General features: G+C 39.6%; 1 protein-coding gene across 1 annotated transcript; it reads left to right on the top strand.

The window, feature by feature from the left end:
- The first annotated feature begins 1506 nt into the window (after window positions 1-1506).
- Window positions 1507-23301, top strand: TMEM170B (transmembrane protein 170B). Its single transcript, XM_065667354.1, has 3 exons — window positions 1507-2123; window positions 12167-12337; window positions 17994-23301. Exons 1-3 carry the CDS (start codon window positions 2027-2029, stop codon window positions 18122-18124), a joined length of 399 nt encoding a protein of 132 aa, XP_065523426.1. The 5' UTR covers window positions 1507-2026; the 3' UTR covers window positions 18125-23301.
- Window positions 23302-24526: the final 1225 nt, after the last annotated feature.

Raw genomic sequence — 24526 nt, 5'->3', positions numbered from 1 at the left:
ACAGTGTCCTATGGAGTACGCTTGTTCTTGGGGCGTTGGTGTACAATACAAATAGATTTAGGGTTGGGGATTTCTTATTTTTTTAAACATGTTGAAAACTGCTTTCTCAGAGTTCAGCAAGCAGAAGTTAAAAAGAATAAACCAGATTAACTGTTTCTCAATGCTTCATTGTATGTTTCACATTCAAACATAAATATGTATTTCGTCACTGAGCCCTACTCAAAGTATGGGATAATTCTGCCCTAAAAATGAATTGCTACTGTGTAACGAAGGGGACCATTTTCTCTGAGGCCTGAATTACACAACTGTGAGGTGGCAAAAGTAGGGGTATAGGGAGAGAAGGGGGAAAACCTTTCCTTGATCACAAAACAAGGACCTGGCCTGGCAACTGCATTCTTTCTCCATCACAGTGATCTGGTACTTAATTAGTCCAACCCAGAGCCCTCTGGGGAATAATTCACCCCACATTTCTCATTGCCTGGCTCTATACCTGTTTGCAGAAATGCCAAGCGTCTTCAGCTGCAAACGAAAGGCCTTGGGCGTGGTCCTCTGAGCCAAACATTCCGCTACAGTCTGTCTGGAAAAAATCAACTCATTGGCATCAAGCAGAATACTAGTTGATTTATCTGTCATTAGCTCTTCATCTAGAAATTACAAATCACAATGTGAATTACTTGACCTTTCTAACGCCTTACATCAAAGAATGCTGACATAAAATGATGTTTGTGAAGTACTATAGCAAACACTGTTGAAGAAAGGACAGTGAGGAAATGTGTGCACTAAATACGGCCTAGGGATACATATTTAAGAATAGGAGGGGGAGACTGCCGGCTTTTAAATCAGTGAGCACTGCGCACCCTGTGCTTTAAAAGAGGCAGCATCCAGCTTGAAGACTGCTTTCTTAAATTATTATTACTATACATAGCAAAGCAACTAACTAAAGCATGGTTACAGAATTAAGACTCGCTCGGGATTTCTCATGTTTTCTAGCTGTTGAGGGCTTCACTCTAGGGCTGCGCTGCCTGTAGAGCTCTCGGGTTCAAAGGAATGGACAGGAACGCTGTGCAGCGTTGCCGGGACGCTCCCTCGGGATGACAGCCCCCCTGCTGCACACCGGCTGCCTCCCTAGCTCAGGCAGCTCCGGCTTTCCCAGGGCGCAAACATCCACCTAAGCGTGCTTAACTTCCCTGGCCCGTCCCGTTTCCCCGCCGTCTCCTTTCGCCTCCTGAACCGGGGATCCTGGGGCCCCGCCGTCTCAGAGACAGTAACGCCCGCGCTCCCCGGAGCACCGCGTTTTAACGTTGCGTGGAAAACCCGCTGCCGATGTCGGTCCCGGTACCCTGGTGAGGGGCGGGCCCTACCGGCAGGTGAGCGTGTCCCACCACCAGCCAATGGCGAGGCCGTCCCGAGCCCGTCCCTGTGGCGAGAGCCAATCAGGGTGAAGCGCGCAGCTCGTGCGCTACTTAACGGTCACCGGGACCCTGCCCCTTATACGTACTCCCGGGAGCCGCGGCGCCCACGCCTGCCGCCGGCTCCTCTCGCTGCGCCTGCGCGGGGCCGCCCGCCTCTCCCTTCCCACTGCCTCCTCTACGGCAGCAGCTGGCGTCTGGCGCCGGGAGCCGAGGCCGTCCTGCCCCTCCCCTCCGCAGGTGATGCCGGTGCCCGGGGCGATGCCGCTGGCGAGGCGGCCGCTACTGATGGAGAAGGAAGCTGCGATGTGGTCCTCCCGGGCCTCGTCGCACGTCCCCGCCATCGGCTCCCACCTCGGGGCTGCCCTGTCCGGACCCTGAACACTGTGGAAGCGCTGGCGGCCGGACCGATCTCTCGGGCTCCCCCAGAAGCCGCCATCTCCCCTCTACGTCCTCGATGTCTGCCCCGCGGTACGGAGTCTTCTTCGCCGCCTCCCTGCTCTCTTACTCGCCTCCGCAGCCCTCCCGCCCCGCGGTCCGGTGGCGAGAGGCGTCAGGCTACCCGTCTCCCCGGGCTGAGGAGCGGCGGAGGAGAGGCCGCTGGACCACCCGCCACGATGAAGGTGGAAGCGGGGGACAACTCCATGATCAACCTGTCTGTGCAGCAAGTGCTGAGTCTATGGGCTCATGGCACCGTCCTCCGCCACCTCACCGGTAACGGGGTGCAGGGTGGGGCGAGGGGCCGGGGAGCGGAGAGGTGCTGCTCCGTGAGGGGAGGGCGAGCCCCACGGCACACAATGGAGGGCGTGGGACCAGTGTTGCGGGGTTGGCGGCGGTCTCCGTGTGTTAGGCGAAGGGTTGGGCGGTGGTTGTGTGCCTGGATCTGTGTGCATGCGTGTGTGTGTGTGCACATACGTGCCTGTTTGTGAGCGTGTGTATGGTGTGCGTTTTCTTGGAGGGGATGGGGCTGGCGATGGTATGTCCAGGGAGACGAGAGAGATCTGTGTGTTACATGTTGGGAGGATGGTGTGTGTGCCCGGTGCCTGGTCTGCCTACTGGAGTAGAGGGTTAAGGATGTCAGTGTGCTCACTCACTGTTGTGTGTATGTATATATCAAAAGGCTAATGGCATAAGTTATGTGTATATGGGTGAGTTGGTGGGTACCTGTGTGTGAGTAAAGAGTTGTAGAAAGCACGTGTGAATGTATAAATGTGTATGGAAAGCTGGAGTATATTTGGGGGAGTGGTTTTGCTTGTCTGGCTGTTTGGGTTTTTTTGGTGGATATATGCTTATTGGCATTTGACAGAAAGCGATAAAAGAGACCCCACCCACAGAGGAATGAATGTGAGAACTGGGGACTTCCCCCTCCCACCCCGAGTATAGCCCTATACAATGGGAGCTGTGAGAGTTAATGAGGTGGCAGATGTTTCCTGACAAATGGGTACAATCTTAAACAACAGAGATTCTGAAAGACTGAGCTGTTCTGAAGGAATTCTGCGCACCAAAAGGGGCAGGTCTTTATCCTCCCTTAAGAAAAGGGGAGCTTTAGCAAGAACTTTCCCTGTTCAACCTCCTGCTTAAAAATACGCGCGGACCACTGTGAGACCCAAGGCATATAGTGGAGAGGTGTATCTTCACTCTTCTGTCCAGAGGTGAAGAAAAGCATAAACTTCCAGCTCTGAATAAGCAGGGATTTGGTGTCAATAGCAGATGTGTTACTGAGTGTATTCTTTCTGTCTGGTATAGGGGTATATTAAATGGTGACAGATTAGTGGAAAATGTTGAGGAAGGGGATATGTTTGAAATATTTATGAACCTATTCTAATAATTAGGAAAGAGTATCATACCATCTTTTTTTCTCCCTCTATAGCAATGATTGATTATTTTTTCAATTTATTCAAGGTGGAAGAAGTATGATGAAAATAGAGGCGGAGCTGAAGCTGTAGCAAAGCGACCATCTTAGGCTTTATCTTTCTTGTTCTTTTAAATTTCAGGATACTTTTTAATTTAATAAAGATGTTACATAGATTTATTCTTTATCTAATCTATGAACTTTTTAAGATGTCTGCCTCCAGGTTTTGGGGGGGTGGCACACTGATGCAACTCATTTTCTTGGTAGTTATTTTTGCATAATTCTCATAAAAATACATCTTGTACTGTTAAAGGGAAAAGTTCACAATGGATTTAACTTTTCTTTGTGCCAGACATCCCCTATAAAGATTCTTTTATTAGAGCATTATGCAACATAGGCATTTATGAAATTCAGTGCTGAGTGTTAAGCAAGCAAAGCAGTTTGTTTCTCAGTGCTATTGCAATATAATGAGGGGTTGCACAAGGTATTTTTGATGTAGAATAGCTTTTTCTTGTTTAAAGAACATGAAAAATAATTACACATTGCAGTATCTCTGGAGAGTGTGTCAGTTGTAGTTATACTACAGTTTCTGAATCGGTGCTTAAATGCAGGTTGTCCTTACAGCCCTAAACTATTCTGCTGAATGTTCTTATGGACTGTTTGACAGTTAATAGCTGTTATTGATTCTATCTTGTGAGATTTTTAATATAATAATTTATATTAACAAATAGCTGTTGTTAAACTTGCATAAACTCTTTCTAAAATACTTACCAAAGTTAACTGTTCAGAAACAGAAATTCTGGTTTTCCATGCTAAGAAAATAGGTGTGGGAATGAGTTTGACTTGTTTGACTACTCAGTTAATTCCCTTTTGCATCTCAGTACTGGGAAAATGAATTAATAAATGTTTAGTGTTCCATGAATATTTAAGAATGCATTGTGTTTGGTTTTGGACTTCAAGTTGTGGTCTGGATATGGCTTTTAAGCTACACAAGGTAAAACTTATCATTAGATAAGTAATGTTGATTATGTTACTGAAAAATTTTACAAATATGCAGAATCATTAAAAAAACGTTTATTTCCCAAGACTTTCAATGGGAACCTGATATGAACTCCAGCCTAAACGAGGAATTGCTTCAAACCTTAATGGTTTAATTTTGGTGGTGTTTTTCAAGGGGATGTTGAACCATTATTTTCATACTGTATAGCTGATTCAGGTTCAACATGGAAAAGAAATCCTGTCTCTCAAAGCGCAAAATACCCACAAGCAGTTTAATTCCTCCCTCATACACATCACACCCTGTGACAGTTAAAGCTGCAAGCACTGTTCTTTGTAGCTGAACCTAGGCCATTAGCATGATATACTTTGCTCATATCTTCCTGCCTTCACTTGAGAGGTGGAGGTAAGGCTCTAGTAACTGTGTGAGAGGTGGCTTTTACCTTGTCCTCTTTTACCTTCTCCAGCAAATCCCAGGAACAGCCGCTACACATGAATTGGTTGTGCTTTAGAGCTGGAAGTAGATCAGGGTTTACTAGAGCAAGTCAGATAATCACTGACTCAGAAACAAAAATATATACAAAGAAGAAACAAAAAACTATACCCAGCCTACCACTATTAGCTATGTAGATTAGAATCTCAAGAGAGATACTGTCTTCTGGAGTAATCAGTCTTGATATATGAAAGGCAATCATTATTCATCTGGCAGAACAAGCTAAAGGAAAAGAAAGATGCTGAAGATTAAGTACTAAGGATATACTCTATGTTTACTGAAGCTGAGTGGCAGTAGGACAGCCCATCCATTTATATAGATAATGTTTGAAAATATTAGCATTTATATACTTTGTGTGTTGACTTTGCAGTTTTATTTGCCCAGAGTGAAAGTGTTAATGGAGTGCAATTTAAAGTGTTGAGAAGACGGAAGTGATAAGAATGGTATTCTAAACTGTACCATGCTTTAAAGATTCTTTCTGGTCTTTAAGGTTGTGTATTGCCTACATTAATATATGTGTAATGTGTGTATACATATGTAGTGGGTTGATGCTGGCTGGACAACAGGTGCCCACCAAAGCTGCCATCACTCTCCCTCCTCAGCAGGACAGGGGAGAGAAAATATAACAAAAGGCCCATGCCTTGAGATAAGGACAGGGAGAGATTGTTTTGCCCATGATAGTAGTTGGTGAGCAGACTCCACTTGGAAAAAATTAGTGTAATTTATTGCCAATCAAATCGGAGTAGGATAATGAGAAAATAAATGCAAATCTTGCAACACACAGCCTTCCCTTCTTCCCAGGCTGAACTTTACTCCTGACTTTTCCACTTCCTTCTCCTGCACTGCTGCAGGGGGATAGCGAATGGGGGTTGTGGTCATATCATCACTTTGTCTTTGCTGCCCCTTTCTCCTCAGTGGGGGAACTCTTCACACTCTTCAGCTCCAGCATGGGGTCCCTCCTACAGGAGATAGTTCTTCACAAATTTCTCCAATGTGAATCTATCCTATGGGCTGCAGTTCTTTGTGAACTGCTCCAAGCTGGGTCCCTTTCATGAGGTGCAGTCCTTCAGGAACAGACTGCTCCAGTGTGGGTCCCCCTGTGGGATCACCCATCCTGCCAGTAAATCTGTTCCAGCATGGGCTCTTCTCTCCATGGGGCCACAGGTCCTGCCAAGAGCCTGCTTCAGTGCAGGCTTCCCACAGGGTAACAGCCACCTTCAGTCATCCCCCTGCTCCAGTGTGGGGTCCTGCATGGACCTCTATGGGCTGCAGGGGCACAGCCTGCCTCACCATAGTCTGTACCATGGGCTGTGGGGGAATCTTTGCTCTGGCACCTGGAGTGCTTCCTCCTGTCCTTCTTCACTTACCTTGGTGTCTGCAAAGCCCTTTCTCTCATGTATTCTTACTCCTTTCTCTGGTTGCAATTGCTCATGTACAGTAACTTTTCCCCTTCAGTGATATCCAGTGATAGGACAAGGGGCAATGGGTGTAAACTGGAACATAGGAAGTTCCACGTTAACATCAGGAAGAACTTCTTTACTGTAAGAGTGACAGAGCACTGGAACAGGTTGCCCAGGGGGGTTGTGGAGTCTCCTACACTGGAGATATTCAAGGCCCGCCTGGACAAGTTCCTGTGTGATGTACTGTAGGTTACCCTGCTCTTGCAGGGGGGTTGGACTAGATGATCTTTTTAGGTCCCTTCCAACCCTTGGGATTCTGTGATTCTGTGATTCTTAAATATGTTATCCCAGAGGTACTACCACGGGGTTTGGCTTTGGTCAGGGGCAGGTCTTCCTTGGTGCCAGCTGACATTGGCTCTACTGGATACAGGGGAGGGGTCTCACAGCTCTGCATGCATCACACCCACTCCCCCACCCCCAAGCCTTGCTATGTAAGCCCAATACACTGTAGTACATAAGCATAATGTATGTATGATGTATTTGATAGGTATAAATACTGAAATTAACAAGGAAGTACTCTAAAACTGGAGTAATAGGGCATGAATTACAAGTTATTTGAGCTGTGCAGCTTTTCTGGTAGAAAAAAATCACCACCCAAGTCAAGCCAGTGTCAAGGAACATAAACTGAAAAGATTTAAGGTTTAGTGATTAAGTGCTAAGAATTTTAAGGAAACCTGAAAAATGGATCTCTGTTGTCCTGTTTAGAGAAGCTATGGCATCTGTGTGATAGATCGGATGTCACTGTGCTTGTAAGCTAGCAAATACTTGATTTCCTAGTTCTCTATATTTCTTGGAGAGCTGTGGAGGTTTAATAAAAACAGGTTGTGGTTTAGCTATTTAAAGTAATTTGGTTACACTGACAGTAAGCTCTGAGACTTTTGAGGTCAAGCAAAGAAAGTTGGGAGGGTTTTGAAAAATTTTATTCTTTTCATGCATCTTTAAGGTAGCTCTATGAGGGCATGACTAAATAAACTGAGGCTAGGTTGGTATTTGGAGCTTTCTGCCAGATGAAGCTAAATCATTATTACCATACTAGCAAAATACTCCGTATATGCTGCTTGTATCACCAAAAGAGCCAGCTAATGAGTATAGCTACATAAAGACTGAAATTTGACAGTGTGTTTTTTTTTTTTTTTAATCAAGGTAGCAATGATCATATAAATAAGTTTATACCTCTGAAAGTATCAGTCAGTATATAGAACATAAATAGTTGCACCAGCATGTTCTTAAGACACTTCAGTCTCGCTTCCTCCTTACAGCTATTGTGAATCTTTCAACTACTCAGTTATTTTTCAGCAACAGAAGTCTTGACCATTTGTGTTCAAGCATCCACATTCTCTTTCTCTGTTTTTCAGTGGCATCTCTCAGTGTTCTTCCCAACCCATTCTTTGTTTCTTTCAGTCTTACTCTAGCACACTTTTCTGAAAGTCATTCTCATCATGGTTCTGGAGTTTGACAATACTGAACTTTACAGGATCTCAAATTCTTCCACTCAAATACCTGTGCATAGAGTTCTTTGCACTCAACCTGCCAGGGTAAGAATGACTATGTTGTTCTCTAGGTTTATAGAGCTTGAGGCTGCATCTAGATCCCTTAAAAGATTGGCTATCCTCCCTACCTTGTTTGTCCATGTTAAACAGCTTATTCAGTTGTCTTTATCACTGGCCCAATTAATGAGCAGAAGTAAATAAGTAAATGTGTTGAACTACCAGGCATAAAAAAAAAAAAAAAAAAAACAAACAAACAGACAAAGGAGGATAAGAAAGTAAAGGCAGGAAGAGTCATCCTAGGGAAGGTGCTCAAAAGTGATTTGTCGTATTTCAGCTTCTAGGACTAACGATGGTTTGATGAGGTTAGGGGGTGTAGTCTAACAAAGAGGCCAACAGGTCATGGGAGGCAATTCTCCCTCTGCTCTGTTGAGACCCTACCTGAAGTATTGTGTCCAGCAATAGGGTCCCCAGCGTAAGAAGGATATGGTCGTGTTGGAGTTGAGAGGAGGGCCACCAAGGTGGACAGAGGGCTGGAGCATATCTCCTACAAACACAGACTGAGAGAATTGGGGTGGCTGAGCCTGGAGAAGAGAAGGCTCTGGAGAAGCCTTAGCCTTCCAGTACCTAAAGGGGGCCTACAAGAAATCTGGAGAGGGACTTTTTACAAGGGCATGTAATGATAGGACAAGGGGGAATGACTTTAGACTGAAACAGGGGAGATGCAGATTAGTTATTACGAAGAAGTTCTTTCCTGTGAGGGTGGTGAGACACTGGAATAGGTTTCCCAGAGAAACTGTGCCTGTCCTGTCCCTGGCAGTGTTCGAGGCCAGGTGGGGCAGGGTTTTGAGTAATCTTGCCTAGTGGAAGGTGTCCCTGCCATGGCAGGGAGATTGGAACTAGATGTTTTTTAAGGTCACTTCCAACCAGAACCATTCTGTGATTGTATGATACCTACTCAGGAAACTAAAGAAAATTCTTGGGTTCAGAAGAATTGCTAATATAGTCTCTTTCTAAATGTGTAGTGTGTAGCTAAAGAACATGAAACATTTATGTGAAATAGTCAGTTGATAGGAGTCTTTGAATTACAGATCCTTCAGGTTTTTAACACTACTTTAACATTGAAAGATGACTGATGCTAATAAAATAAAATATAAATTATGATTATAAATGGCTCTGATCTTGTATGTTGTGTATGTTTGTGGAAGATACATTGCTGTGTTCCATTGAGTCTTTCATGAGAAAAACCAGTGCTGTAAGAGAAAGATATGATCTAAATCAAGGGTTAAGAAGCTTTGTGTGATCAAGTTCTCAATTTCTGTAATATCAGATCTTGAAATGCTACTCTCATGATGATTAGGTAAGCTATCATCCCAGAATATTTGAGTAGTGTGATTATTGCTCTTTCTTTTTTTGTATCAGGATGCAACAGTATAAGTTGTCTATTCATTGCTAATAACCATTCAAAAAGAAAAACCAGCAATGAATCTCTAGGAAATTAGAGGTATCTTGGTACTGAGGGGAGATGCTAAAATAATTCCCATAATGAGATGGAGTGGCAGATTTGTGCTTTGTTTCCAGGAAGATTTTTCCTTTCCTTTAAAAAACTCCAGTTATTATTGCAGTAGATTAATAGATTCTTTAGCAAGAATGTGTGTGAGGGGAGGCGAAGGACAGAAAAACCCCTTGTAGTCTCTCTGCTCATACCTTGTCTAGTAACTTTGTAAAGGAAAGCTTTTCAGCCACATTCTTTAAACAAATTTAGGTATGTAAACTGGTAGCGAATAGATAACCTAAAGCATGTGGCCTTGATGAAGTTGTCAAATAAAAAGCACCTCCAAATGAAATGTGGGGCTTTGAGCAACCTGGTCTAGTGGAAGGTGTCCCTGCCCATCGTAGGGGTGACAGTCTCTCAGGTCTCTTCCAACCCAAATTAGAATTGATTCTAATTTGCTCTTTTAAAGGATAAAGACAGCTAACTCCACTGCTTGCTGTGTCTCCTACCCTGCTGGCTGCCCTCTGCAGATAGGCATATCATAGGCCTGTATCCCTAACCCTTCTGTCTCTTTCCCAAATAAACAAAGTTTCTTCTCTTCCTCCCTCTTATATCCCTGGACATGGTGTTTTCTCTATCCACCCTATTTAACTCCAACTCTTCTGAAGTGAACACCTACAATTTTTAGCATCTACAGTCAGTTTGGCAAAACTGTAGGCTATTTATAAGAAGAAGGTACTGGGTTATTGCAGGTATGTGTAACACTACCTGTATTTCTTGCATCATTGCCATTATAATGCTGTTGACTTGGAAACTTGAGCCTCTCTGAAGTGATGGTTTATTGCTGGTTTATTTAAATGCTACAGCTGCGTTTGTGTGGAACAAGGAATATTTCTGGATGTTCCCTAATTTCCTTTTCAATGTATTCAGTGTGTGTTCCTTTTAAGAAGTAGGAGAAGAAAGTGCATACCAAAACCCTCGTGTTTTTATTTCTTTATCCAACAGGACATTTGGGGCTGTTTCTATTCCCATGTCTCCTGCCCTAAATATAAAGTGAGAGGTGACAATAATTTTCCTTGAGCTTTATTTGGAATGTAAATAAGACAAAAGATAGTTACTCTCAATGAAGCTATTTTGTTGTGTAAGGGTTTGTAAGTAATTTTGGTTTCTTAGTTACCCAGGAATAATAAGCCTTCCCACAATCTTTCCCCTTCTAAAAATACAGTCTTCCTAAGAAATCTTCCTAAGACTGGAAATCAGTTGTCTTTTCCACCTGATGAGGATTCACAGTGAACACAAAGGATGATTTCCTGAAAGCTGATGCAGTGCCTAGTAATGCCTGTGGAAATTACAGGGAATGATGGTGTCTGACAGAATCAGATTCCAACAGACTTTCTTGGTTCTGTTTCAAACTTTAAAGCTGCAATGGCATTTTAGGTGAAACTGACTAAAAGTGCAGTGTCCTGGGACTGTCCCTCAGGCATTTTTGCCAAGAGACAGTATCAAGAGCATTGCTTCTCCTTCCCACAGCATATATATGTACTGTCCGTTTGCTTTGGAATAACTGGCTACTGAATATAGGCTGCCGTAATCATACAGCTGAAGTATTAATTGAATGTAGTTTTACCATATTCCTTGCTGCTCTCTTGAGAGAGCCTTTTGATTACCACAATTAGTGGAGTTTTAAGTCTTATGACATAGTTCTTCCTTTTGTGCTTGTGTGAAAGGGGAAGGGTTAGCTGCTGCTAAATGAAAAATCTAAAAACTCTGTACTATGTATATACATACAATATTGATACTGGACTGAAAGGACTTCAGTTACTGTGTAGCAACCATTCTTTCTCAGCATCCTTTCATGGTACATTTTCTTTGAGTTGCTAAGTATTTTTAAAGTTACCCAGTTGAGTCATATTTCTCCTCAAATGACTGATGTGAATCAAGCTGCAATAATTATCAGACATAATCTATGACTGTCCTGCTGTTATAAGGAAGCTGTGTGTATGTGTGTGTATATATATATTTAAGGGGGAACCGCAGCAAAAAAATCCTGAATTGATGACAGTTTTCTGGGCTTATGTCAGTCAGGAAAATGTACCCCAGTCTGTGAATTTTGTGATGATCTATACCTACTGTAGCTAAGTTGGCAAAACCCAAACCCTTCTTTTGTTGCATGAGCCTTAGAAAATTGCCACCAACTGAGAAAGATTCTTTAGTTCTTATGTAGCTTCATTGATGGCTCCTCCTCTTTTCTTTAAAGGTAATATTCATGTCTGACAGTCTTCAGAGAAATATTTGTACTCCACACATTCTCATGATCTCTTTTCCTTTCTTAGTAATTTAAATAGTAGTCACTACTTGTCTCTATGAAGTTCTCTGCTAAGCAATTAGAAGCAAGGAGTTAGATGTGTTAAAATTTCTTGTTAAAATTGTAGTGTTTTTATTTGTGCCTTTGAAGCTAATTTGATGGAACACTCTTATTATGGCTCCTGGGTGGATAAACCAAAGTCTTTAATCTCGGTTTTCTCATTTCATGTTACCTGATGCTGTCTCTTGTTGTTAAAACAAACAGTGCCCACAAAAACAAACCAACCAACCCAAACAGTTCTTCCCTTTCTTCCTCATTCAGTCTTTGTTCTAGAGAATATTTCATTCTGCAGGCGTACTTACGATACCTAGTAAGAAATTGCAATTAACAATTAAAAGAATGATAGCTTTCTTTCAATAATACATTTGGATTAAAATGGTGCCAGAATCCTTTTTTATAATTTTTTGGTCATAGTAGTTACCGCTTTATGATAGACTTCTAAAAGGGGAAGGTGTCTTGAGCATATGCTGATATTATCACATTGATTCCTTTTCAGATGGAAATAGTATTGCTTTTCTCTTGTTGATGTATACAATGTTTTAAAGTTTCTTAACTTGTAAACTTCTTGTCTATGAACTATTAACCCTTTATTTGACTGCTTTCTTTCAGAGATGTGGTACTGGGTCTTCCTCTGGGCTCTCTTCTCCTCTCTCTTTGTCCATGGTGCTGTGGGAGTATTAATGTTTGTGATGCTGCAGAGGCATAGGCAGGGGAGACTGATCTCTGTCATTGTGGTCAGCATTGGCTTTCTGGGTTCTGTAACAGGAGCAATGATAACCAGTAAGTCTGTCTCTTGTTTTGTGTTTATTTCTTGTTTTATATCTAATTTCTAATTGGTGGGGGGAAGCCCAAAAAACCCAACCAAACAAAAAAAACCCCAAAAAACCCAACCCAAAAAAAACCCAACCAAAAACCACCCCCCAAAAAACCCCAAATCTGCTTTTTTTTTTTAATATTTTTTTTATTATTATTTTTAGTATTTGTTTATTAAGGATTTTTCCTTAGGTATATAGCTATCCTAATGATAATGACAGCTGAGTTGCTCTTCTGTTCTGTAAAGATAACTACTGTAAATTGTCAGAGGAGTGCAGAAATTATCCTACTCTTTGATTTTGCACATTTGGTACCAAGCTATTCAGAAGGTGTATGCTCAGCAGGTAATACCTGTTTAGGACCATGAAGAATGGTTGTGTCCTACCATACCTGTTGCAGATTTTCTTTTTTTTTTTTTTTTTTTTTTTTGTGTCTGAGATTTCTGATCAAGATCACCTCTTAGTACCCTTAAAGCCAAGAGTTTCTTAGGAAATGAGGTCCTGATTCCATTGCTGCCAGGCTGAATTCCTGCTTGTTTCATTGGGCCTGCTGGAGGTTTTTAAATTGCACCTGGGTAGGATGTTGCCGTTTTAAAAGAAATAAAGGTGCAATGTAGGTAGTGATTTACAGCTAAGAAAATCCATTTGTTTGGGGAAGTTACACTTGGCTCATGAATTTGAAAGGACTTTCCAGGCTTGGGTTAGAGGTAATGTTACTTTCTACTTTATTTGAGGCAGGGAGGAAAGAGAGAGGAAGGCCATTAGACCCCTCCACCTCATACCTCCCAGCTGTGCTTTGTTCAAGGTAAAATGTTCTTTGACAAGGGCATCTGTTACAGAGTTTCTTATGGTGTTAGGCAAATGCCTACCACTTAAGACACGTTTTAAATATTTTTTTAATTTCTTGCCATTGTGTCCACGGATAAGCTGCTAACCATTTTTCTGTTAAAGCAGCCTGCACTAAAGTTCACAGAGCTGCAGTTAAAACTTGTGCTTTCTGCAATGTTTAATAATTAGTATAAGTATTTTATGTAGTGAAAAGCAGAAATGTTGCACTTGACCAAATGTGGAACACAAGTGATGTTGCCAAGAATGTTTTGAGGAAATGCTGTTTAGCTGTTTTCATTTAGAGTTATTGATATCAGATACTGTTTTCCCCATCTTTCATAAGAAATCTCATTATCCATATCAATACTGAAATAAATTCCATAGGATCAGTAGGACACTTTGGCTTTATCATATCCAGCTTATCTAATTTACAGACTACAGTAGCTTTCCTAAGCAAATAGGAGCATGGTGAGTTTTCTGTTTGGGGGGGGGGGAGAAAATAAGTAGTTCTTGTCTGAAAGAAGGCTGGTAAGGAGTTCTCAACATTAAAATAAACAGATTGAACAGGGCCTGTGTTAACCTGAGCAGTAGTTTCAGCCCAAATATCTTCAGTGTGGTTGACAAGATGAAAGACCTTTGAGAGTAAGGAGCTGTAAATCTAGCAATCCTCGTACAGTCTGTAGGCAAGCCTTTCTGCCTTTCATTCCCATTTTTGTGTACTGCCCAGATGACCAGAACAGTGGTATTAATTCAGTTTACTCATATACACAAGTGATTTGTGACAGATTATTTCTTATTGCTACTGAATGTCCTTCTTGCCTGTTGGTTTTCAACATTAAATAAAAATACAAATTTCATTGAAAGTTTCAGTAAGACTTTCCTCAAAAGGCTGTTTTAATTGCTGTATATTTGTCAGCCTATAAGAATGTCCATCATAACATAGTATGGTTCAGTACAACTCTACTTTTTTTTTTTCCCTAAGGTTAGGTAGAACCAGTTCAGTGCCTTACATTACATGTTATGCCAGTTTTTGTGCTATGATTAAAATGGCAGTGGCCCAGTTACAAGGTCTATCATACATGAGTATTTCTTAAGAACCGAAAACAGGAAATGTGATGCTGGGACATCCAAACAAAGACTTCTGGAAGACCAAGAAAGTCTGTGGTGGGAAAAGTCTATGTTCAGTGTTATTCAAATTAAAGTACTTTGTGTCTTTTATCTGTGCATAAAAAGAGGAGCAAAACAGTTGTATGTTTAGTGTCCTGTTCTGAAGGTCAAAACATTTAATAAGTAAGTAGTACTGTTTATGTGTAAATTCACCTGAATTTCTTAGCTTAGACTATAGACTCATTATATTCCCAAAGCCTTTGTGTAGAGCATTTGCAACATGGTGAGCCAAGTACTTTTACTTTCAGGCATTTTTATTTCTAGACAGCACTGAATTACTTCATACTGGAAGAAATTCTGTGGGGAGCTTCTGGAGAAAAATTATGGTGATAAAATATTAAAGAGAGGATTTTTAATAGCTGTTGTGTTGCAAACTGGGATGCAGGTTGAAATATTTAGTTGTTTAGATGTGCCTGGACCAGTGTTTAAGAAACTGAAATAGCAAGCTGGCTTCAATTTGCATTTTGTATTTCCAGTTGTCTGCATCATTTGTGTAGGTGAATGAATGCAGTGTGTAGATTATTAAGTAGTGCAAGCTTAATGTTGCTCAATTAGAGCTTTCAAACTGTCTGGCCTTTTGGGATCTTCTCAGCAGCATATAGCAGAGCAGCAAACTCCTCAGTTTCTAGGCTGTCGTGGTTTAAGCCCAGCCAGCAACCCAGAACCACATAGCTGCTCGCTCACTCCCCCCCTTCGTACCCCTGCTCCCAGAGGGCTGGGGAGGAGAATCAAAAAAATGAAACTCCCATGGGTTGAGATAAGAACAGTCCAGTAACTAAGGTATAACACAAACCACTACTGATACCACCAATAATAATAATAATGATAAGGGAAATAACAAGGGAAGAGAACACAAACGCTCACCACCCACCGACCAGTACTCGACCTGAGCAGCAATCTAGCCCTTCCGGGTAACTGCCCTCAGTTTATATACTGGGCATGACGTGCTGTGGTATGGAATACCTCTTTGGCTAGTTTGGGTCAGCTGTCCTGCCTCTGCTTCTTGCCAGCTTCCCCTCCTCCCTGGCAGAGCATAAGACTCAGAAAGGCCTTGGTCAGAGTAAACATTACTTAGCAACAACTAAAAACATTGGTTTATCAGCTCTGTTCCCAGGCAGAAAGTCAAAAACACAGCACTGCACCAGCTACTAAGAAAAGGAGAAAAATGACTGCTACTGCTGAACCCAGGACCTAGGCTTTGAAAAATTATGGAACTTAATGTTATCAAAAAAGTTACAAAGAATTTACTGAATAGTAGTGGGTACTGCCAACCTTCCCTCCCCAAAACAAAACAAAAAGCCAACCAAAACCTCCCCAAAACATAACAAAACACCAAACCCCCTAAACCCAGCCAAGATCAGATAAATGTCAGGCAGTTCGAGGCAGGTATTTTAGCTTTATTTTATTCAGAAGGGTCTGTCCTTCCTCCTTTCTGCAAGTGCACTCCTTTTTGGTGACAAATTCTCATTTCCCTCATTGGCCTATTGTCCTATACTTTGGCTTTATACCAGCTGTGCTGGGTTATGCATTACAGGTTGTATTGCACACAGTTAATTGAGGAGTATAAATACATAATTATTAAGCTACTGCTTCTTAAGTTTTTTATTATTGTTATTTTCCAGAATATCTTAATGTTTTCTCAAGAAGCCAAACATTTCTATTGTTGATTAATTTATAGCATCAAATTCTGGTATCCCAAATTAGCCAATTTCAATTCACTTTCAGAATTCAATCACCAAAGTAATTTTAATATCAGTATTGGGCCCAATCTAAAAGATCTCTTTCAATTTTTGACAGCAGATAGTCACAGAACAAATGGAAAAGTTTATCCAAGGCAACTGAGTGAAATACTGTAAGGCTGCCCTTTTGATGAGATATTTCTGACAAAATAGACTTTGTAGGATATGGTTTGGATTTTTAAAAACAAAACCAAAACAAGACCAAATGCAAAACAAAAAAAAAAAGCCCCACAACAAAACACGCAACCTGTCCACAACAATGAATCAATAAATGAAATCCAAAGCTCATCTAGCAGTCTGATTAAGAGCATTTGTTAATGCTGTTATAGCCACAATAGCTAGTGAATTCTACTCAAAACATTTGTAAATATGATGTGTTACTTTTTTAAAGTAACATGACTCAGATACAGATTGTAGTTTCAGAAAATCTGTTGGGACTTCATGTATTTCTGTGTCACTAATGGGTTTTTGATCACTTCAGCAGACCTTTTCTGTTAGTGACTTTGCAAAAACAAGGAAATTCCAGTTTTTTTAACTCTTGCCTATAATTTAAAAGGAATGATGGTGGCTTTTCAGTTTGAGCCTGAAAAAGCCTCTGTGATCTTTGGAAGCATTTAATTATGATTAGGTAGCATCTGAGAGCAGACATACTGAAAGTTTATAATTAAATTTTGGGTTTAGTCTTCCGAAAAAAAAAATTCTAAAAAAAATGACAAACTTAATATTTGTTCTATAGGCAAGGAAAGCAAACACTGTATAGAAAACACTAGTTCAGAAAGTATTAAATAAAAGCTTCATTTTACATGAACTCTTGAGGTTTGGATTCAATAACATTTTTACATGTGGACACAGCTGTATACAAGCCTGTATTTCTTTTCTGAGTGAACATTTTAGTATCCTTAAGTGTCAGAAGTTGTTTGAACAAAAAATATTATTTGTTATTAGCATGTTATTGTTTCGACTGATTGATACAAAGATTGCATTTGTTCCAAGATATCACAGCTGTACCTGTGACTTCTGTTCTTCAAATACATGTGGTAAATTCAGTATGCGAAAAGTAGAGGGGAGTTAGTAGCACCTGGATTTGTTTACAGTACAGTATTTTGTTTCTGGTTTATCCTGGCCATTTCATATTGGTGAGAAATTGGTGAGAAAGCTCACCAATCATATTCATGGATATATATATATAGATCCTGTCATACATGTTCATGGATAACAATGCAATACTTCGATACTTTTCATATTTTGCATGATTTGCTAAATACTTGCTAACAATTTGTTACTTTAAGTCTAAACTGGCACACTATGACCAGGTTATTCAACTGAAATGTTAAATGAAGCTAAGAAATTTGTAATTGTTTACAGTTATTTTGTAGACTCTAGCAGTTTGACTGTTGTCTTTTCCCTGTCTGCCTATGCAAGCACAATTAAACCACACTTTGAACTCAGTCCGTTTTTAGGGGATTTTTTGCATTTCAAATTAGCAGAAAGCAAAAATGTAAAAAAAAAAAAACCCAACAAAAAAACGAAAACAAACAAAAAAAAAAACCAACAAAAGCCACCCTCAAAACAAAGCCAACCAAAAAACAAAGCAAACAGCTGAAAACAAACCCAGCCAAACTTTTGAAGATGTCCACAGGGAAATAGCAAGATTTAATTTTCTTAAATCAAACTGATACTGTAAAAGTTAATCTGGTTCAGTTGTGAAAATCAGTCCTGAAGGACTTGTATAACTAGAGAAATACAAGCAAGGCTAATAATTCTATAATGCCATGAAGTAATACAGAGCTTGTGAATGTTCCATAATTAGCTGATACATAGACATAGTAAATAATTTGTTATATTTGGATTTTACTGTGTTTTGATCATTGTTTTTCTTGTGATCCTTAGGTGCTGCAGTGGCTGGAATTTACAGAGTAGCAGGAAAGAATATGGCTCCCTTAGAAGCTCTTGTCTTTGGTGTTGGACAGACAGTACTGACGTTAATTATATCATTTTCAAGAATTCTTGCAACGCTTTGATACTTAAGTAGAAGGGAAAAGATCAACTAGTTTAAAGAAATTCTTAATCTGAGGAGAAGCTTCCTGAAAATGGATTCACCAGCTTGCGAACTTGAATCTTGTGCGAGAGAAAGGAAGCTATGTGGAGCATGCACTTCAAAGCTGGAGATTCAGTCAAATGAGCAGACTGTCCTCTAGTGTCTGAACTGTTGTACTTCTGCACTGCACCTTATGTGCCTCAGTCATAGGCAAGGTGCAATCCTTGTGTGCAAAGTTGAGATAAAGCACCTTGAATAGCTGCCAGTCAGGTTAATGCTGAGTGATGGGATCATTGTTCTTAACAGTGTTGTAATAAAATAAAGGGATTCTCCTGAAAATTTCTGTACATGTCAAATTTGGAGTTTAATTCTTAACTGTTGGCTGAGTAAGCTTTAAAGTTGTAGTTGTAGAAGGATGCTGTGAGCATACACTTGAATTCAGGTAAAATAGCAACTGACTTTTGTATTAACAGAATCTCTTTGGCAAAAATGTAAAAAAAAAAAAAAGTGAAGATATATGCAGGGAAACAGCAAGATTCAGTTTTCTTAAAACAAACTTCTTCAGCATTCAAAGCAACTGAACAACTGTTAGGTCTGCTTCAAAGGTGAATTTTTGGGGTTTAAGAATGACAGCTTTAGCAACCCTTTTAGCACCAATGTAATTAGCACTAAGTGTAGAAGGGCTCATGGCAGTTTTCTGAAGCTCAACACATCATTTCTTCATGGATTTAGCTTGTTAGAATTCAGTAGTTTTAGGAGACTGTGTGCGGGTTACTAAGTACAATCTGTCATGTATTCACAAACAAATTTTAAGTTGATGCTTTCCTTGAAATTATTTTGTCTTAAACATGCAGATAGTTACCAGCCCTTCTGAAAACCTCAGAAAGGTTACTTGTTAGTAATAAGCTCCCTGTATTTATTTAAGCACTGGTAGGAGGACTCTTAACCCTACATGTATTCTTTAAAGAACACACGAATGTAATAGACTTTAAGAGAATACACCTATGAGGAAAATGGAAAGGGATGAAAATGTGACCTACTTGTTTTCTACTGAACAAAAAATGTTAAGTTTAAAATAGTTACTATACACCAAAATTTTTAAAAGTGGGGCAGCACTAATGTATTTACTACCTTGTTTCTGAACACTTTGTATCTTTGGAAAGATTAAGGTACCTGAAACTTTCAAATACTTAGTTTTCAGTACAGTTTGTGCTTTTCTAGTCTAAAAGGGACAGTAGTGTTGTGCATGTGAAATGTCTTAAATGTAAATCTTTTGGAGTGAATAGAAATTTTAAGTCTAATTACTAATTATTTATGAAACACAAAATTTAAAGGGCACAAAGTTCTGTGTGAGGAATAAAGCATCTTTTAGATCTTTCCTCAACTGAATGCTTTTCAGCAGTTACTTTTTAATGCTGGCAGGAAGAGTAAATTGCTGAAAAGTTATGTTGAAGTCACTGGGACCAACGGCAAAACTAAAAGAATACGGTTAAAAAATAACTTGCAATCCAGTCATATTGCCTAGTGCTTCAAAATGTTATAATTAATTATCCTGTCTGCCTTTATTTCATTTCACATAAACTGTTTTTGGTTGATTGTTTTTTAAGTGCTAAGGATGCTAATATTATTTGTTTTCTTTTAAAGTATGTAAGTCGCCTTTGGAAAATGTAGAGAGTTATGTCTTTGCAGGGAACAAGGTGAAATGCAGGTTTATAAATCTTTTCAGTGTTATTTTTGTCTTTGAATTGCTTTAAAAAGTGAGTGACTACATACACTTTTTGAAGACTTTAAAAAGGTATTTTTCATGGTTTGGGGTTTTTTTTTGGTCTGTGGCTTTTGTTTTGTGCTGGTACTTTTTGGTATATAACAATCATTGCACTTTAGTAGACAACGAAATTATTACATCTGTAAAAGGCAATTTAAACTTCTCCCCATTGTCTTAAATTATGAGAAAACTGGTTTCAGGTGTTTAAGTCAAATTGAATAATAAAATAATTGAATATATTTCTCCTAATGTGCCTTGTTACATATATTTTTAGGGGAGAGGATTTAAAACACCACCAAATTATTTCTTCATTTTTGTTCTATTTTTGTTATTTCTGGTTAATTTAATTATTTGATATAATGTCTTACTCAACAGACATTAAAACATTTGTCTGACAACCTGGAAAGTGTTTGTCTGGATCAAACCCAAGTGTTTCATGAAGGACTGTATTCAGTAATTTAGATTGTCTCCTGACTTTAACTCACACTGCAATTTCTTCCTACTTTCCAGTTTTCTAGAGCATCTTGATTCTTCTTCATTGCAAGAGGCTGTTGTGCTACCACTGATCAATGACTTACTGTCTTTCACCAAGTTAAACTATAACACTGCTATTAGTGAAATGCATACACAAAGCTTTTCTTGATGAACTTCATAATTTTAATTGCAGTGCCAGTGAAATTGTTGCCATTATAACCTTCCCCCTTTGAAAAGGAGAGATCTTTGCAAATGTTAAGCTATGCCTTCTGCCAAATAATTTTTATCATTGTAATAACTTCTACAACACTGTTAGGTGCTCAGTTGTCTCTGCTTTATATGGCTGTATTGCCTTGCCACAGTGAATAGGCAGATAATGTAATGCCTAAGTGGCTTAAAAGAGAAGTATTTGGTAGAAAATTGTTTTTAACTATTTCTTGTGAGGAATATATGAGGACAGATAGGTTGTCAAAGAAGTAGTGTTTGATCATAGTATGAACTTAACTGCATAACTCCAGTAGTAGAAGGAAGTGTAAGTGGCCTTGCGTCTATGATAGTTTGAAGTTTCATTCCACATCCTTAGAAACAGTATTGTCTAACAGAAGGTGCTCTAGTCAGTGCAATGTATGCATATGTGTATGTGTTTGTATATGAATAATGTTTTTGCTGTGTGTTTGATACCTTATGGATGCTAGCAATTGAAATAACTTTTCCAAGAAAATTATTTCAGGTAACTAGTTTTGGCTTTATTGGTTTTATTTTTGGTTTGGTTTTGTTTTGGTTTTGTGGGGTTTTGTGTTTGTTTGTTTTTTTTGTGTGTGCCTGTGTGGTTTTTTTTTGTTTGTTTTGTTTGTTTGTTTTTGTTTTGTTTTCCTCTTGTTATTGGGCTACAAAGATATCTTGTGTGTGAATGGCACCAATGGTACTCTGACTCCCTTTGGACAATACAGTGTTGTGCAGATGTTCACACAAGATCTTTTAGCGCTATCTTCAAATAGCTCTGCCTGTCTCTGCATCGTATCACTAGGCACATTCTGCATTGTTAATGATTAATTTCTAGTGAAGAACAAATAATGCGTCAACACAATTTAATCTTTGGAGGAGAGGGAATACTGAATATAATATTCAATGTGAAGAAGCTTCTACTGCTTTGTTAGAAACTGTTATTGTTAAAGTTTTACACATTCTACACACTTCCAATTTTTAATGTGGTCATAGAACCAGAGAATAGCAGGTTGGAAGGGACTTCGAGGATCACCTGGTACAATCTTTCTTGGTAAAAGCACAGTCTAAACAAGATGTCCCAGCACCCTCTCCAGATGAATCTTAAAAGTGTCTAACATTGGGGAATGCACCACTTCCCTGGGTACATTATTCCTCTGGCTGATTGTTATCATTGTGAAAAATTTTCCTCTTGTGTCCAACTTCAATCTTCTCAAGAGTATTTTGTACCCCTTACCCCTCATCTTTTCCATGTGACTCCTTGTAAAAAGGGAGTCTTCATCTTCCTTGTAGATAAAGGTCTCTTCTTGAGCCTCCTTTTCTTAAGGCTGCGCTAACCCAGCTCTCCTAGCCTCTCCTCATACAGCAGGCTTCCCAGTCCTCTAAACACCTTTGTGGTCCTTCTCTAGACCCTCTGCAGCCTGTCCACATATTTTTTGCATAGCGGGGACCAAAACTGAGCACAGTATTCCAGGTGTGCTTGACAAGCGATAATGGATACCAAGCTCCACAATATTGTGATCACTACAGCTAAGGCTGTCACTAGCTGTTATTACAAAGCAGGTTTTCTTGGTGTGTGAGTAGCAAGAAATCCAGCAGTGCCTCCTTCCTGATTGGCACCTGTATGAGGAGCAGTTGTCTACGCATTCCAGTAACTTGACATGTGAGCTGCTGTATTGTTTTTCCAACATATATCTGGGTAGTTGAAGTCACCCATAAGAACCAGCTTCTGTTGACCCAAAGCTTGCGTAAGTGATGCAGATATTGCTCCATTGGCTGCCTTGTCTTGGCTTGGAGATCAGTAGCAGATGCCTACGGTATGATTGCTTTGGAGATGACGATTCTAATCTTGAGCTGGAGGCATTTGATAGGATTTCCACGATTGCTGTAGTTGACTTCTATACATTCAAGGTTTTTCCTCAAAGCAGAGTGTAATTCTTCCTTCTCTTTTTCTCTGCCTGTCTTTGTAAAGCAGCCTATAGCCATCCATCACAATCCTCAGGTCATGTGAGCATTCATGTTTTAGTTATTCTTGTGATATTATAAATTCCTGTCCAGATGCAGAGCTCCAGTTCCTCCTATTTTTTCCCCAGGCTGTGTGCATTGGTATACATACACTTGAGGTGGCTGGTCTTCTGGTTCTTACCTTGGGAGGCAGCTAAGGAACATTTGTCACTGCTCCAGTTGGCCTGACTTGCTCCCCAGATCAAAAAACCCCAACCTATATTGCAGGAAAAAAGTCTTCTAAACAATTACTGTCTTTAATTGCTAATTTAGAGTTTACAGAATTAATCTGTGTACCTAATGATATAATTTGAAGTTTGATTTTGACAGTTTTTTAAAGGAACCAATAATTTATTTAACCAGTTTTGAACGTTCAACGTGGACCAAAGACAGTAGTCCTGATTTTGCGTAAAGTAGCTTTCTGCTTTTGAAGTACACTGTTTTATTGTTCTAATGGCAATAATGTTCCCTCTTCAACATATTGCACATAGATATTTATTTTGCGTACAAGCTTTATTTGAATTCTGTTGGGCGGACAGGCGTATATAGTGCCATTTGAGCGGAAGCTCTAATGGAACTCTAATAACTGTAAGAAGTGATTTAATTGTTATTTCCTGTTTTAATTTATGTATTTCATGCACTAAGCATACTCTAATAATGCCTTCTCTTCATTAAATCTGAATATTATAAGTGTATTAAGCTTCATGATTTCGTACTCGGCCATTCAACATCACATTTGTGTAATTCCACATAAACAGACACAATAGTATTCCCGGATATAATGAAGTGTGGATGAATCAAGGCCAAAAAAGACCCAGTATGTGATTCTAAGAAGGCTTAGAAAAACAACTGTAAACATGAGAATTTTTTTTCAGCCACTCTTCTGTTTCTAGAAATAAGCTTTTTTATCATATGTGTATTTCAGTTAAGGAGAAAAATATAAAGATTAGTTGTTAGGTTGACAACTCCAGGCTAATCTAATTTCAACAATTTAAGATGATACGAGATTCTCAATGTTGTTCATAAATTATAATGGAATGTAACATGTATAAATGCTAGAGCATAATTTTATTTAGTTAACCAGAATTTACCATACAACTGCATCAAAACACTGACAGAATACCTTTAGAATTATTTTTTTAACTTCTGGACTGAGAGCAGCCCGCGGTGAAAAGACTTAAAATCCTCAGCTGTTTCTTCAGAAGGAATCAGTGTTCTTTGTGTACTGGTGAATTCAATGCAGCTGAAATTTTGTATTGCATTTAAAGTCAGATATTTGGTCATGCCTTGGTCACCACCACCACAACCTTTAAGGTCAGCAGGAAAACTATTCTGTGCTCTGTTACAGCAGTGAAATCGTCAGCTGGGCTGCCTTAGTGTCCTACTCATAGGACATGCTCACTTTAACTACACATTCCTTGGTGAAAATGAAGTTGTCATAGAAGGTAGACTTTAACGTGAGTACATACCATTGGGTACCTTGTAGGTGGAGAAGAGTGTGTCCTACCAGCATGCTGTTCCCCACATTTGTTCCTAGACTTATACTTGAAATCAGTTTGTGCATCAAGTTTAAATGTAATCACAGAGATGTCTCTAAATCTGCAAAGATATGCTACTGCTCAGGATGTTCTCCCAGTATAGCAGGTGTAAAAACTATTAGACTCTGGAGTAATGTTCTAAAGAAGCATTTTCTTTCAGGAACACTTTTTTTTTTTTTTTTTTTCACTTCTAGTTTTTCATCTTGTAGTTACTGAATGTTTTAGGAAGTTCCTGTGTGAATACCAGTAAGATTTACCAGTTGTTAAAGGGAATGGATTGCATGTCCTTTTGTGCTGCTTCTGTGAATTGGAAAAGAACCTCAAACCACGAAACAATTCTAAGGCAAGGTAAATACTCAAGAGATATTTTCAATAAAATACA

Source organism: Lathamus discolor, chromosome 2 (assembly GCF_037157495.1).
Source record: "Lathamus discolor isolate bLatDis1 chromosome 2, bLatDis1.hap1, whole genome shotgun sequence".
In the NCBI taxonomy this organism is placed as follows: Eukaryota; Metazoa; Chordata; class Aves; order Psittaciformes; family Psittacidae; genus Lathamus; species Lathamus discolor.
Note: the sequence above shows the minus strand (reverse complement) of the source record. Positions and strands in the feature narration are given on the sequence as shown.

Bases quoted from the DNA above. Each gene is read 5' to 3' on its own strand.
- TMEM170B (XM_065667354.1), top strand. From the start codon at position 2,027: ATGAAGGTGGAAGCGGGGGACAACTCCATGATCAACCTGTCTGTGCAG. The intron at 2,124-12,166 runs GTAACGGGGTGC...GCTTTCTTTCAG, and splicing joins CGTCCTCCGCCACCTCACCG to AGATGTGGTACTGGGTCTTC. The intron at 12,338-17,993 runs GTAAGTCTGTCT...TGTGATCCTTAG, and splicing joins AACAGGAGCAATGATAACCA to GTGCTGCAGTGGCTGGAATT.